This window comes from Martes martes (genome assembly GCF_963455335.1).
Source record: "Martes martes genome assembly, chromosome: 1".
NCBI lineage: Eukaryota > Metazoa > Chordata > Mammalia > Carnivora > Mustelidae > Martes > Martes martes.
The window spans coordinates 150,193,836-150,208,589 of record NC_137888.1 but is presented as its reverse complement, the minus strand read 5'-3'; the positions used below and the strand labels follow the sequence as shown (position 1 = coordinate 150,208,589).

The window sequence follows — 14,754 nt, the reverse complement described above, 5'->3', positions numbered from 1 at the left end:
ATCCAAACTTCCGGTTAGTGGCTCCCCAGCCAGTCTCTGATGTCTGGGAAGTGGGGTCAGCAGAGACTGAGCTGTATCCTTTCTTTGAACAGATGGCAACAGAAAATGGCTGCAAGGTAAAGCACAGATCCCACCATTCTTCCACGAACTCGAACCAGCTTGAGGTACCAGTGCACACCCAGTCCCCATCTCTGGAGATGCTGTTACGCAGACTGAGGGCCTCGAAAGCCCAGCAGGATGACAATTTTGCCAACATCCTGGATGTGGTGGGGGAGTTTGGCACATTCCAGCGGAGGCTGGTGGCCCTCACCTTTGTCCCCAACATCCTGTTGGCCTTCTTCATGTTTGCTGACATCTTCATGTTCGCAGCCCAGAAGCCCTATTGCAATACCAGCTGGATACTGGCAGTGGAACCCAATCTGTCAGAGGCACAGCAGTTGAATCTGACCCTGCCCCGAGAACCCAATGGCAGTTTCCAGACATGCCTCATGTACTTGCCCGTGACCTGGGATCTGGATTCTATTATCCAGTTTGGACTCAACTATACACAGTCATGCCAAGATGGGTGGATCTATCCTGAGGCCAAGAAGCGATCGCTGGTCAATGAGGTGTGCCTTCTCCTGAGTTGTCTATAGCTACCCCACAGGCCCAGAGATGTGCCCTCACCCTCCCTGAACAGATGGGGATACTGAGGCTCAGGGAAGGGAAGCAACTGGTCCACAGTGACCTTGCAGAGACAGGGCTAGGGCAGCAATGCAGGATCCCTGTTGTCTAGGCCTCGCCTCACCTGTCTTTGCCAGGAAGCTAGAGTTGACATGGGGGTCGAGGCAAATGTCAGCTGGCAGGCTTTGCCATCTGTCCAGGGAATTGTTCCGTAGCTGTGGCTCTGCCCTCTGTCTGAACTCACACACGACAGAGAACTGGGAAAAGCAGCAGCTTGGATCAGGTACCTCTTGCAGGGTTTCTCCGCCACAGCTGTAACCTGGGCCCTTCCCTGCACAGACCTGCCCAGTTTGAATCTATGGACTGGGGCCGTGACATCTGCATTTGGGGAAGGGTCTTCAGTGATTCCAGCCTTTGCTCAGTTACATTTCCACCCATTCCCCATCTTGGCCTGGGCCTCCGGTCCCCTCTCTCCAGGCCTCAATCCCAGGGTCTGCCAGATGCAGGCCGGCACACGCACAGCTGCCTGTCCCTGTCCCAGGCTCCTTCTGCCTAAAGGCCCACCATGCGTGGGGGTGATGAGGGTGTGGTGGTGGTGGTGGTGGAGGGCTGTCCGCTCAGTCCCTGGACCCAAAAGTTTGATCCTGGGTAAAGGCCTGTATCCAATCTTGTGTAAAACCCCCAGTTTGACTTGGTGTGTGGCAAGGACCGGAACACGGAAGGCGTGCAGACCATGTTAACGGCCGGCCTCCTAATAGGGTCCCTCATCTTTGGGTTCGTAAGTGACAAGTGAGTGTCCTGGAGTTCCCTCTGGTCCCTGGAAGCCCCTGCCTCCTCCTCGTGGGCATTCAGAGCTAGAGTCTCAAGCTGGGGGCGGCGAGGGCAGGGGCACTCCGGAGGCCTACAGGCTGCTCCAGACGGGCCCCGGGTGTCCTGCTGGGCCAGCCCACGGAGGTCCAAGCCCCTGGCGCAGCCTCCGTTGGACGCCCGCAGGCTGGGCCGCTACCCCACCATCCTGATGTCGCTGCTGGGGCTGACCGTCTTCGGCTTCGGGACAGCCTTCGTCAATACCTTTCACCAGTACCTGTTCTTCCGCTTCGGAGCGTCACAGGCCTTGGTGTGCTACGCCATCAGCAGCGTGTGTTTAGGTGAGGCCCGGATGCCTGGTGGGGGGATGTGGAGAGGGGCCCCCCTGGGGGCGCACAGGGGGCGGGGCCTGGGCGGGCGCACCGCGGGGGCGGGGCCAGCGTGGGGCGAGGCTGGCGCTTAAGGAAGGGGAGCGGGCAGGATTAATGGAGTTGGGGTCGCCTGGAGGCTGGCAGTGGAGGGAGGAGCTTCCACCCGCAACGTCCTGGAGAAGCTGGAGAATCTGTGCTCAGACTGTCCTTCCGCCCCCATCCTCCATCCTAGCCCCTCGTACCCCACACATTCCCCCGTCATACCTCTTGTGTTCCCCTGCGACCCCCCATGGCTTATATGTATTGAGCCCCTCAGATGGTCCGGGCCAGCTGCTAAACCCTCTCTATGTACTGTCTCCTGTCATCGTGACAGCACTCTCTTCGGGAGGTACTCTTCTATTATCCCTTTAGCAGAGAAGCCTCAGGAAGTTAGCCAACTTGCTCAGGGCCACACAGCAGTTACAGGGAGGAGTGGGATTTCATCCCAGGCCTGTGGGGTGCCAAAGCCCGAAGTTCCCATATACTCATTCAGCTTCCAGCTTCCGTGGCCTGGTGAGCTCAGGGTCCCCAGGCAGGAGACCTTTTCTCCTTGGAGCTTATCCAAGGGAACTGGCTTCTTCACAGAGGTCTGAGGCAAAGATACGCGCACACACTCCTTGCCTCACCACATGTCAGGCCACATGTGAGGAGTTGTGTCCAGCAATGGGCCATCTCTGTGAGAGAGACACGTGGTCAGGCAGGAGGTGTTGAGAGGGAGTGGTGAGGTCAGGAAGGGACTGGAGGCTATATGTGTGATTGGGAGGTCAGACAAGGGGCCTAGGACGTGTCCTGGGAGCACAAAGGCACTGTGCTTGGCTTTGAAGTACTGTTGACCTCGGGCAGAAGAACCTTCACCCAGGTTGAACTGTCCCAAGCTGGGGTGGGGCATCTCAGAAGGCTGGGTGCCGCGGTAACCCCAGGGACCCTGAGCTGACCGTGATTTTTTCCTCTTGGCCTCCACACAGCCACCGAGTGGCTAATGGGCCAGCACCGGGCCCATGCCATCATCCTGGAACACTGCTTTTTCTCTGTGGGAATCATGTTCCTGAATGGGCTTGCCTACAGCCTCTCCCACTGGCGGTTGCTGTTTCTGTTGGGTGGGGCACCTGTGTTCCCCCTCATCTCCTATATCTGGTGAGCAAACACGGCATGCGCAGTGATGGGTCTGATGGGCTGGAAGTTGAGGGGTCTGGAGGGTCCTTGACGGGGTGGAGTGGGTAGAATTTTCCCTATGTAGATGAAATGAGAAAGAGCCCAGGGCAGAGCCTCTGGAACCCTAACATTAATCCCCATCAGAGATGCTCACAGAGATTCCAAGAAATGGTCAGAAAAATCAGAAGCCAAAGTGTTGAAAGGCAGGGTTGAAGGCAAGAAAGGTGATGCTGGGGAAGAAGGCCTTTGTGACCCCAAGGTGGCTTCAGTGCAATGGCAGGGGGTTGAGGAAAGAGGAGGGACTGAAAGATGGAGCCTTCCAGGAGATGACTCTTTCCACAGTGCTGGGCTGAGGTGGGCAAGGGGATAGTGATGACGTGGTTGGGCAGCGAAGACCGTCAGGGTAGAGTACGTGGTGTTCTGAATTGTGGGGAGTCACAGACAGAAACCTGAGACTCCCAAGCTAGGAAGGGACACGTGATGGGAGAGGGAGAGAAGAGAAAGCGGATGGAGAGTGAGAGGAAGAGACAGAAGTCACCTGGGTAACGACAGCAGTTCTGTGTGGAGAAAGGATCAGGATTCACCTTGACATCATCACGGTTAATCTTTTCAACTTTGAAAAAAGGACGTGTCTCCTGTCCTGGGGGCAGAAGGGGTGGGGGGTGGTGAGAGGAGAACTGAAGCTTTAGAGGATCAAAATAACTTGCCCAAGGCCACACAGCTGCAAAGTGGCAGACCTGGGAGTTGACTCAGCCTGTGTGGCTCTGAATTTTACCCACTGTGCCATGCACAACATGGATTATAAGAAGTGGTGGTGTTACCTGTTAAGAGTGAGAGCACGTATGTGGCTTGGAGATCTTCTAAATTCCAAAGCTGGCTGCCATCTTTGGCAGTCACTGACATTCCCAAGTGTGTACTGGGGCCCCACTGATGCCAGGGGGCATGACTCTGTCATGGAAGCTAGGAAATAGTGTTTGATGGCTCGACCTTAAAACATTTTTTTAAAAAAAAGTAATAAATGCATATTGTTAAAGACTTAATACCAAAAGGTTGTGGTGAAAAATAAGTCAAAAATTTTAGCTCCTCTCAGCTCCCCCAGTTCCTTCCCCAGAAGTCATCACACTGTGGACTCTTAGCCCTTTCTTCTGGTAGGTGCCTACAGAGTTCTACATTCTGTGAGCAGACAGCTCACAGAATGGGGCACATTTTTCTTTAGACATGTCATGTCAGCTGTTCCTTCCCTGACACTTGACAATATCTTGGGCAGTTTCCCTCTCTTTACAGTCATTTCTTTTTTCTTTTTTTTGGTCAAAGATTTTATTTATTGGGATGCTTGGGTGGCTCAGTCAGTTAAGCATCTGCCTTCGGCTCAGGTCACGATCCCAAGGTCCTGGGATCAAGTCCGACATGGGGGAAAAAAAAAATCCTTGCTCAGCAGGGAGCCTGCTTCTCCCTCTGCGGGCCGCTTCCCCTGCTTGTGCTTGCATGCTCTCTCTCCGACAAACAAATAAATAAAATCTTAAAAACAAAAAGTTTTAAAAAACAGATTTATTTTATTTATTTATTTTAGAAAGAGAGAGCAAGTGAGTGGGGAGAGGGGCAGAGGCAGAATCTGTGCTGAGCCCAACGCAGGGTTTGATCTCAGGACCCTAGGATCATGACCTGAGCTGAAATCAAAAGTCGGACGCTTAACCAACTGAGCCACTCAGGCACCCCCTCTTTACAGTCATTCTTAATTGTAAGAAAAAGTCTCCTTTTGGTCATTCAGACTCACTTTGAAGCTTTAAAAAATCCAGTCTCGTCCAGTTTAAACGTAATCTTTCATCTAGTTCACAGCTTCTCCCTGGTGGCTAACCAGCTCAGGCGAGGGTTCTGACCTTTGCCCTTCCTCCTTTGTCTCCCTGCTCTGACCTTCCAGGTCCTAGGCAGGGGCTAGGGCATTAGAGAAAAGAGAGAAGTGTGGGACAGGGGCTGTGATCGGTGGTCAGTGTGCTCTGTAGGGCAGATGTTCGGAGGCTGATGCCTTTCAGGGCCTATATGTAGGTCTTCAGGGGTCCACCTGGTGTTTCCCAATGCTCCAGACACCATCCTTATGACCTCTCTGCACCCTGTCGCTGACAGTTCACCCATAGCTTCTCTCTGCAGAGGTGTCCTTAACCTAGCACGCGGGGTGACTTCAAGATAGCAGGGTCCACTTGGCCAGAAAGGCTCTCACCGCCCCATCCCCTAGCCTGCCATTGCTGGTGGCTCCCACCAACTTCCTGCCTGACCATATTCAGGTTGCCCTCTGGGTTTGCACAGGCACTGCAACTTGAGGGCATGTAAATTCACTCTTCCCGTAAATGACTGCCTGGAGTACAGGGCAGTCCCCTCATTTCTGAATCAGTAAGTTCCAGGCAAAGAGTGGGAGGGCAGACTCCCTTTCTCGAAGGTGGTCCCCTTCACCAGGTTTGAATAGATGAAAGCAACCTGGGGAGGGCAAGAGAGTCTCACTACCACAAACTGGAAATTTCCAACCTCTCTTGGTGGCTGAGGGAGGTGGCTACCAGGCTGTTCTGTATTTTTATTAGTTTTTATTTTTAGTGAATCCCGTCCCAAATGTGGTAACACCTCTCTTTAGAATGGGAGATTATCAGTCATTGTTAATAGCCTTGGGACATCAGCAGAAATTCCAAGACAAAATTTCCATGTAATGTTCAGTTACACAGCTCTTCCTCATTCTCTGATTTTATTATTTTCTCAATAGCATTGGAAACTTGTACTGTGAAGATAAAATTGCAAAACCTTCTCAGATGTTTTGGGGGATACAAGTTAGAGTTTTCTTTTTTGTCCTCTCCTGCTCCCTACATTACCTGTGTCCTCTGGGTAATTTTAGTTTTCTTGCTTGATTTTTTTGGCCCCCTTTACATTGAGAGGTCTTTTTTTTCCCCCCAACATTTGGTGATTTTTGATCATCCCTTCAAGTTACTAAGATACTAATGGGAAGCTGTGAACAGAAGCTGATTGCCTGGTAATCCTGTAGGGCAACGCATCTCAAATTTCCAATAGCATCAGAATCAATCACATGGGGGCTGGTTAAAACATCAGTGACTGGGCTATGCCCCCAGAGTGTCTCAATCAGCAGGACCGGGACGGGGCCCGGGAATCTGAATTTCTAACGAGTTCCCTGGGGATGCTGATGCTGCTGGTCCACTGACCACACTTTGAGAATGATTACCACTGGGTGACCAAATGGCAGGTGTGTTCTCTTTGAGGGATCCCAAAGTCAGGGTGTTACCCGGCTCAGGTTGTTTTGCTCCCCAGTGGGGTTGGGAGTGGGGACTCTGGTCATCGTCACTGATAGGGTCCACGATCAAAGGAGTGAGATTGATACAAAGCAAAGGTCAAGCAAAGCTTTATTTCATGCCAAGCATCGGGAATCAAACCGACTGGTCAGGGCTGCCTCTTACAGAGAGAGCAACCCCTCCCAGCCTCACAGACTAACTTTTACAGAGCAAAGGCCATGTGGTTGAGCCTGGCCACACACAGGTGGCCGGTGAGATTGCAACACACAGAGAAAGCTGCACAGTCATGCTAGGTCACACACGGGTGGCCAATTGAATTACAATTCACCCCATAGAAGCCATTTGAACTAGCCTAACACCTTGGTCAGAATTGGCACCCAAAAGGCGCCCAAAAGGTGGGGCCCACATTCTTTAGGGAGATAGTGATCGGATGTCTCTACCTGGCCTGACTCATCCTTGCATTCGGGCTCTGTTATCTCCACCTGACCTGACCCGCCCTTGTATTTGGGCTCTGTTATCAGGGACTGTTTGACCATATTTTACTGCATAAACAACAAAATGGCTGTTTAATCCGAGATGGAATCGCTCTGGCTAAGTAGGCCCTTACAGTCACCGGGCCTCCCCTCCATTCCCCTGTGTTTGTCCTCAGCCTGGCTTAGCCTCTGGGTGCAAACTATAGAGGGAACTGCAGTCCCGTTTGCGAGGACTAGGTGTTCCGGGTCCCCTTGCTACGTGCAGTGCCTTGCCGCCTGGTCACCGACCTGCCTCCACCCACTTCCGGGCTGTGTGTGTGTTTGTGAAATCTTTCTTCTACCCGCCCTCTCTCCCATTCTCTTTGTTGATATCCACTTTCTTTCCTCTGGTTTAGAGTGGGCACATGCTCAATCTCCCGTCTTTTTGAAGCAGTCCCAGTTGACTTTCTTTGGGAGTGTTCCCAGCCTTACCATGGAGAAGGATGGCAGGGGGACTTCCTGCTGGCCCCTGGCAGAGGGCAGGAGCAGGGGCAGGCAGAGAGAATGAAGTTGCCCCTACCGTCAAGGGCATTGCCCAGCTGGCCACGGGAGTTCAGGCTGGGGCCTGGATTGGGGGTGGGGGTGCAGGGGTGCAAGAAGTCAGCTTGTTGATGGCATAGTTTGTAAAGAGTGCTTCATCAGGGCACTGAATTCCATACCAGCTCTGCCTCTGTGACCTTGGGCAAGCCCTTACCCCCTGAGACTGGGAATAAAATGGAGATAATCATACTAGGTCCAGGGTTGGGCAGGAATTAAACTGACTGATTTATATGTAAGGGCACCAAACACATTCCCAGGCACATCATAAGTGCTTTAAGTGCTTACCTGTGTGGACTCTGACAGCTTGGGAGGATCGGGAAGAATCAGGAGACCAGAGTTACTCCAAAGTCAACAGCAGTGGGCACTGTGGGAGGGGAGGAGATGAGACAGAGGGGACCTCTATTCACCCAAGCACAGGCTGGGCCCTGGGGTCCCCTGTATCCTCCACGCTGTTAGGAGACAGAGAGGGACAGGAGAAATGCCGACCATGAGAATGGGGCCCTAACAGAGGGTTGTGAGTATGAGCACTCGTGGAGGTAGCAGAGGGGGAAGAAGCTATAGGACAGAGGCAGCCAGGCTCTGGGGTGACCCTGAGGGGCACTGGGGGCTGTGTGTGGCCTGGGGAAGGGCTGACTGCCAGCAAGGGGCACAGGCACCTTGAGGTGGAGGGTCACTTTCAAGGCCTCCAACATCCATGTCACATTACGTTGGAGGTCTCTGAGGCAGCTTAGAAGGATGGCTAAGTGCGGGTGGGCCACACAGGATCGTGCCGGAGTCCCCTCGGTGGCTGTTGATGAAGGGGAGGGTGGAGGAGGCCAAGCAGATGCTGTGCTACGCGGCCGGTGTGAACAAGAAGATCATTCCCTTAAGTCTGCTGGACAAGGTAAGAGGCCTCGGGCCTGGAGCGGGGCTAGGGTTAGGGCTGTGGAGGAGCCGCTTCCTCCTGGGACCTCTGCCCAGAGGCTGTCCCCAGTCCACCGCTCGAGGAGAATGGTGACAGCAAAATTGAAGCCTGCCAGCGGAAGGCCAGAGACCAAGTTGGCATTGGGGAAGGTGGGGCGGGGGAGGATTTGAGGTCCTGTGGGGGTGGGGAGCAAGCTAGGGTCTCAGTCTGGCCTCTGGCTGGTCCTGCTTGTCTTGTAGCTGCAGCCGCCTGGAAAGAAGGTGACTAAGGCCTCTGCCCTGGACTTCTATAACAATAAGCACCTCCTCAAGGTGACCTTGGTGATGGGTTGTGTGTGGTGAGTGCCCGGGACTGGCCAGCAGGGACTGCAAGCAGAACCTGCCAGAAGCTCTGGTGAGGGGATGGGCAGACTGCAGGGGAGGGCAAGGCCCAAGGACACCGGCTTGGCTACAGATCCAGAGCTCCCAGCTTCTTTCTGTCCCCCATTCCCACCCTGCTGCACTTGTCTCTGCCCCTGTCTTTATTCCTGCCCTGTGTGCTGCATCTCCCTCTCTCTCTCTCTCTCTCTCTCTGTGTCTCTCTCCTGGCTTCATTTCAGGTTTACTGTGGGTTACAGTTATTTTTTGCTGATCCTCAAGTTGAAGGATTTGGGCGTGAACATCCACTTCACACCAGTGATTCCTGGCATCGTGGAGGTGCCCGCCCGGCTGTGTTGCATTTTTCTCCTTGAGCAGATCGGGAGGAAGTGGAGCTTGATTGTGACTCTCTTCCAAGGCTCCCTTATGTGCTTGCTTGTCCTTATCCTCCCCTCAGGTATGGCTCACCCTCTCCTGGGTAACCCCCCCCAAACCCTCCTGCTTCTTGAGACCCCTTCTTCCTGCCCTGTTTGGCCAACAAGACACCCTGGGAGTCGGCTGCTGCACCCACGGCCCTCTTGCCCTCCTGAGCTGGTGCAGGTCATTGGAGCACTGCCCTCCTCAAGGGAGAGTCCCAAATTGGGTGCTGGAAGCTCTCTCAGAAACCGGGAAGAGGAAGGGATGCTGTCCCCGAGAGAGAGAGAGAGTGGGCAGCCTTCTTCCGGCCTGCGTCTGATCCGATGGTTGAGTGTGAACAGATGCCCACAGATAGTCCTTCAACTGGTACCCCCAAGGCCTGCCTCTTGTCTATAGCCTCTGATTGGGAAATGTCTGTTATCTGGAACTTCACCAGGAAAAAACAACCTGCCCACTGAAATTGAGTGTGACAGGGGCTAAGCTCTCAGGAACATTCTTACAGGGAGGCCTCTCCTTCCCAGGACGGCGCAGTACCCTTCAGCTCAGAACTAGACAAGGAAACTGGAGGGGGAGGGGGGTGAAGGCACAGCAATATTTTCAAAATTTCAAAGAGTCCTGGGCCGATGAATATGACCCAGGTCATAGGGCTAGAGAGTGGCGATGTCAGTGCTCACTCAGTCAGAACTGCTAACCATGAGAGCCCCCTCAGCTGCTGGGGCCAGAGTAGGGAAGCTGTGTCCAGGGGCTGCCTCCAGAGTCTGCCTCCTGCTCTCTCAGGGCTAGAATTACATGTCTTGCCTGGGACGGGTCCTCTCCCAGATGTTGGCAGTGTTAAGCAGCTAAAACAAAATGGGGTCACACATGCATTCTTTAATTGCTGTGGCTTGGTAGTTTTTGTAAAAAGTGGACCTACACAGAGCCAAACGGAAATGCTTAAAACTCTCAAATGTGTGAGAGAAACTAGGAGTAGAATCCCCAGTAGATAAAACTAGATTTCCGGTTTCATCGAGAGCCAAGAAAAGCTGAGAGCAGGCCAGAGCAGGGAGTGGGGCAGTGACAGGGGCCGGCAGAAGCTCCCAGAACTGCAAGGGGTCCCCTCCCAGTCAGTGAGCAGGGTCACCTCCCCCACCCCAGGCTTCCCCAAGTCTGAAGAATGGGCTTTCCCGGATCTTTTCTTCCTCCTCTTCCTCCCTCAACGCATACCTCTGGCTGCCCAGGGTCGAGAATCCCGCTCTAGGGACCCAACACTTCTGCGCATCCCTCCACCCCGAGCACACGTCCCTTCTTCCTCCACCTCGCAGAGGATGATAGGGAAGGTGGGAGGGCCCTGAGCAGGCCACGGGGTAGGGGAAGCTGCCTCAGGTGAGGATATGGAAGACAAGAATGAACCTGGAGGCAGAGGTGCTGGGGCTGAGAGGTCATGGAGTGAGCAACTCTCCCACTGCAGATGTACTAACTTCTGGCCTGGCTGGGCCTGAGTGTGCTGCCGGGAGCGTGGGGGGATTGGGACACGGTTTAGATGCCTTCGGGGAGGCCCAGGCTCAGGTGGCCACGTTGTCTGGCCACAGACCTGAAATCCATGATAATCATCCTGGTCGTGCTTGGAGAGTTCAGCCTGGCGGCCTCAGTCTCGCTATTCTTCATCTACACCGCGGAGCTCCTGCCCACAGTCGTCAGGTAGGCGGCCTGGCGGGCGGGGCCATGGCGAGGGCGGGTCCCAGAAGCTCGCCGCAGTCAGAGTGACAGGCGCGCGCTGAGGGGTTTCCCTGGATCTCCCCATTACGCCTTACAAATACCCCGCAAACTTCGTCGTTAGCCCTCTCTCAGCCAACAGGGTCAGGTCGAGGCCAGCCCGCAGAGAGCAGAGCCGGGCAGCCTGAGGGGCAGACTCGGCCTTGCCCTGCGGTCTGAATGTGTGCTGCTCTGAGGGTCCCGCTGGGCTGTACCCCGTGGCGGTGGCTGGGGGTGGGTGAGGGTGGGATGGGGCGGGGCAGGGAAGCCCGTGGTCCCGTGGTTAGGGTGGCGGCTCCCCCTCCCCACCCAGCTCCACCGCCCTGTCTTCTCCCGCACACCTGCCGGCGCCCTGGCTCTCACTTCCCCTGCTCCTGATCCTGAAGCAGGCCCCAAAGCCAAATGCTCCACAGACCCTCCGTGAGTAGGCTGGAGACCGGAGCATGTGAAGTTTGGGGAGCCGGGGCTTCCAGCCCACCTCCACCCAGTCTCTGGGCCCAGGAGGCCTCCTAGATGAGCTCTCACTTCCCCTTCCAGGGCGACAGGTCTGGGGCTGGTGTCTCTGGCCTGGACAAGTGGAGCCGTCTCATCCCTGGCAATCAGCTACCAGAAATTCATCATCCTCCCCATCTTTCTCTGCGGCATCTCAGCCACCCTGTCCTTGTCCCTCTGCTCCGTGCTGCCGGAAACGCAAGAGCAGGCTCTCCCTGATAACCTGGAGCACTACTTCCTGCAGACAAGGTGGGTGTGCGAGGCCCCTGGCCCTGGCCCCTGAGACTATGTCAGGCACTGTCCACCCCTGCCTGTTGGCCAGAGGGGCCTGTGACCCCAGGGCCACTCTGTATCTACAGCAGCCTCCCCAGCTCTCCTGGATGTCGCCACCTGTCTGCAGCCTGGCCTCTGCCCGCTTCTGTCCTTTTGGCTATCCTGACCAGCCTGGGCGGGGCCTTCTCCTTTCCTCCCTCTCTGGCTCCCTGTCTGGCCTGGGTACTGTTCCTGCAGATAACCTGGGCTCGCTCCCTCCCAGGGCACAGGGCCTGGCGGGGGACCAGCTCTCTGAGTACCTCTCTTTTCCTATCTGCACTCTCAGCTTCTCGAAGATGACCCAATCTTTTTAAAATTATTATTAACATATAATGTATTATTTATTTCAGGGGTACAGGTCTGTGAATCATCATCTTACACAATTCACAGCACTCACCATAGCACATACCCTCCCCAATGTCCATCACCCAGCCACCCCATCCCACCCCCTCCACCCCCCAGCAACCCTCAGTTTGTTTCCTGAGATTGAGTCTCTTACGGTTTGTCTCCCTCCCTGGTCCCATCTTGTTTCATTTTTTCCATCTTTACCCCCCATGACCTCCCACCCTGCCTCTCAAATTCCTCATATCAGAGAGAGCATATGATAATTGTCTTTCTCTGATTGACTTATTTTGCTCAGCATAATACCCTCTAGTTCCTTCCATGTCTTTGCAAATGGCAACGTTTCATTTCTTTTGATGGCTGCATAGTATTTCATTGTGCATATATACCACATCTTCATTATCCATTCATCTGTTGATGGTTATCTAGATTCTTTCTATAGTTTGGCTATTGTGGACATTGCTGCTATAAGCATTCAGGTGCACGTGCCCCTTCGGATCACTATGTTTGTATCTTTAGGGTAAATACCCAGTAGTGCAATTGCTGGGTCATAGGGTAGCTCTATTTTCAACTTTTTGAGGAAACTCCATACTGTTTCCCAGAGTGGCTGCACCAGCTTGCATTCCTACCAACAGTGTAGGAAGGTACTCTTTTCTCCGGATCCTTGCCAACATCTGTCTTTTCCTGACTTGTTAATTTTAGCCATTCTGACTGGTGTGAAGTGGTATTTCATTGTGGTTTTGATTTGTCTTTCCCTGATGCCGAGTGATGTGGAGCACTTTTTCATGAGTCTGTTGATCATTCGGCTGTCTTTTTGCAGAAATGTCTGTTCATGTCTTCTGCCCATTTCTTGATTGGATTATTTGTTCTTCAGGGTGTTGACTTTGATAAGTTCTTTATAGATTTTGGGTACTAGCCCTTTATCTGCTATGGAGGACCCAGTCTTGATTCATGACTCTACCTCAAGGTTCCAGTGGCCCAGAGCCCTATTTGGGAACTGGGCTCTGCCCCCACCACTATAGAGACACTTCTGGCCTCTGGTCTCCTGGTCTCATGACTGGAAGAACCATGCCTTCTGAGGTTTGGGTCAACATGACCCATCACTCTCTCCCTGGACCTGGGGGACCTGAGCACCAGTGAGGGGCAGAAGCTACCTGATGTTCTCCAGGGCCCTGGGCTCATCCCACAGGGTAGCTGCCTCTGGTCTTCTTCTGCCCTCCTCCCCACCATCCTTCTCCTCTTTCCCTCCCTCCTCAAACTCTCACTGACACCATCTGTGCTGGGCATTGTACTGGGGCTGGGCTGGCGGTCTCCAACCTTAAGTGATAGTTTATGGGGAGAAAGACATGCCAACAGTCTTCCCTTAATGGGCTCTGAGGGAGGGATGCACAGGACCTAGGGAGGAACTTTAGTTTGGGGAGTTGGGGCAGGCTTCATAGAGGAAGTGGCAATGGAGGAGGGCTTTGAAGAATGAAGAGGGCTTTGCCCCATCGTAGAGAGGAGGGATGTGATGCTGCAGAATGGCTAAGAACACAGACTCTGGAGCCAGAAGGCCTGCATTTCTGTCTCTGCTGCCACTTCCTCACATGTGCCCAGAGGAGTTATCTAATGCCTCAGAGACTCACCTGCTTCCTTTGCAAAATGGAATGATAACAGAGTCATAAAAATCCCTAGCACTTCCTGAACCTTGACCATGTGTCAAATCCTGCTCCATAGAGGCCTTTTCATACGTTGTCCTAACAACCACATGCAAGGTAGGTTCTGACCCTGTTCCCCATTTTACAGATGAAGAAACTAAGGCACAGAGAAACAAAGACATGTGGCGTAGGCTTTCTCTGTCATGGGGCTTTGGGCAGGATTAAGCCCATATAATGTACTTGGCGCAAAGTCTGGCATGCGCCCAGTGCTCCATAAATGCTAGAGATGAACCCCCAAAGATGCAGCAGTGTAAAGGGCCTGGGTATGGTCGGGAGATTGCACAGCCTGGTTCTGGTGGTGAGGGTTCCTCATGGGCGCATGACAGAGCTTGGCTGGGGACACACAGGCGTGGGAAAGCCAAATGTCTCAGGCATGCAGAGCCCAGCATTGCTTTCCTTAGCTCCTAAAGATGCAGGTCCTGACTTGCTCTCCAATGGCTTCTTCAGGAACATGGCGGAGGACACGTTCACCGAGGACGTAGTAGGCAGTGAGGGGACAGCGGAAGTGATGAAGAATACCGTTCTCAGTTCCACGAAGCTGAAATCAGACTCGGACAGTCTCTTCAGCGTGTCCTGGCAGGATGTGTCTTGGCCTGGCAGAGGAACGGAAACAGACTCACAAATGACTGATGGCCTGGCCCCCAGATGATCTTGGTGGGAGCTGAGGGGCTGGGTGTGGGGCTGTGGACTTGAGGCCACGAATTCCAGGCCCAATCCAACTGGGGGACAGGTCCGTCCTGCTCCAAGGCCAGCCCTCGAGATCCAAGAATGGCCCCTCCTGGGTGAGCTAGGGTGTGATTTATTCCAATAAAGGTGCCATGTTGGACCTGAGATGGCTCAAAATGGGTCAAAATTGGCTGTGTGTGGAGAGCCCAGAGACCCAGGGCTGGAGAAGGATGGGTTGAACAGGCTCCCTAGAGTCCTTCCTGTCCTTAGCTAACCTTGGGAACTGCGAGGTGCAGGGGCGCTCCGGATGGGCCTGTATGTGAGGGCTGGGAGTGAGCAAGGGCGAGACTGTGCCCAAGCCACCTGCATGCTCTAGCCCGGGCGTCTGCTAGTGTGGGCGGGTTTCCAGCTCATGTATAAGCTGACATAGACTTTAGCCCTGCCATATGCACCTGTCAGGGGTGGAATG

At 53.9% G+C, this 14,754-nt stretch overlaps 1 protein-coding gene across 1 annotated transcript; it reads left to right on the top strand.

Moving 5' to 3' along the window:
• Positions 1-92: 92 nt before the first annotated feature.
• SLC22A14 (solute carrier family 22 member 14) lies at positions 93-14,449 on the top strand (the record flags this gene model as incomplete). The annotated part of the gene is made up of 10 exons (XM_080809600.1): positions 93-608; positions 1,349-1,452; positions 1,657-1,811; positions 2,846-3,014; positions 8,131-8,251; positions 8,512-8,609; positions 8,871-9,085; positions 10,614-10,722; positions 11,314-11,517; positions 14,067-14,449. 10 exons carry the CDS (start codon positions 93-95, stop codon positions 14,266-14,268), a joined length of 1,893 nt encoding a protein of 630 aa, XP_080665726.1. The 3' UTR covers positions 14,269-14,449.
• Positions 14,450-14,754: the final 305 nt, after the last annotated feature.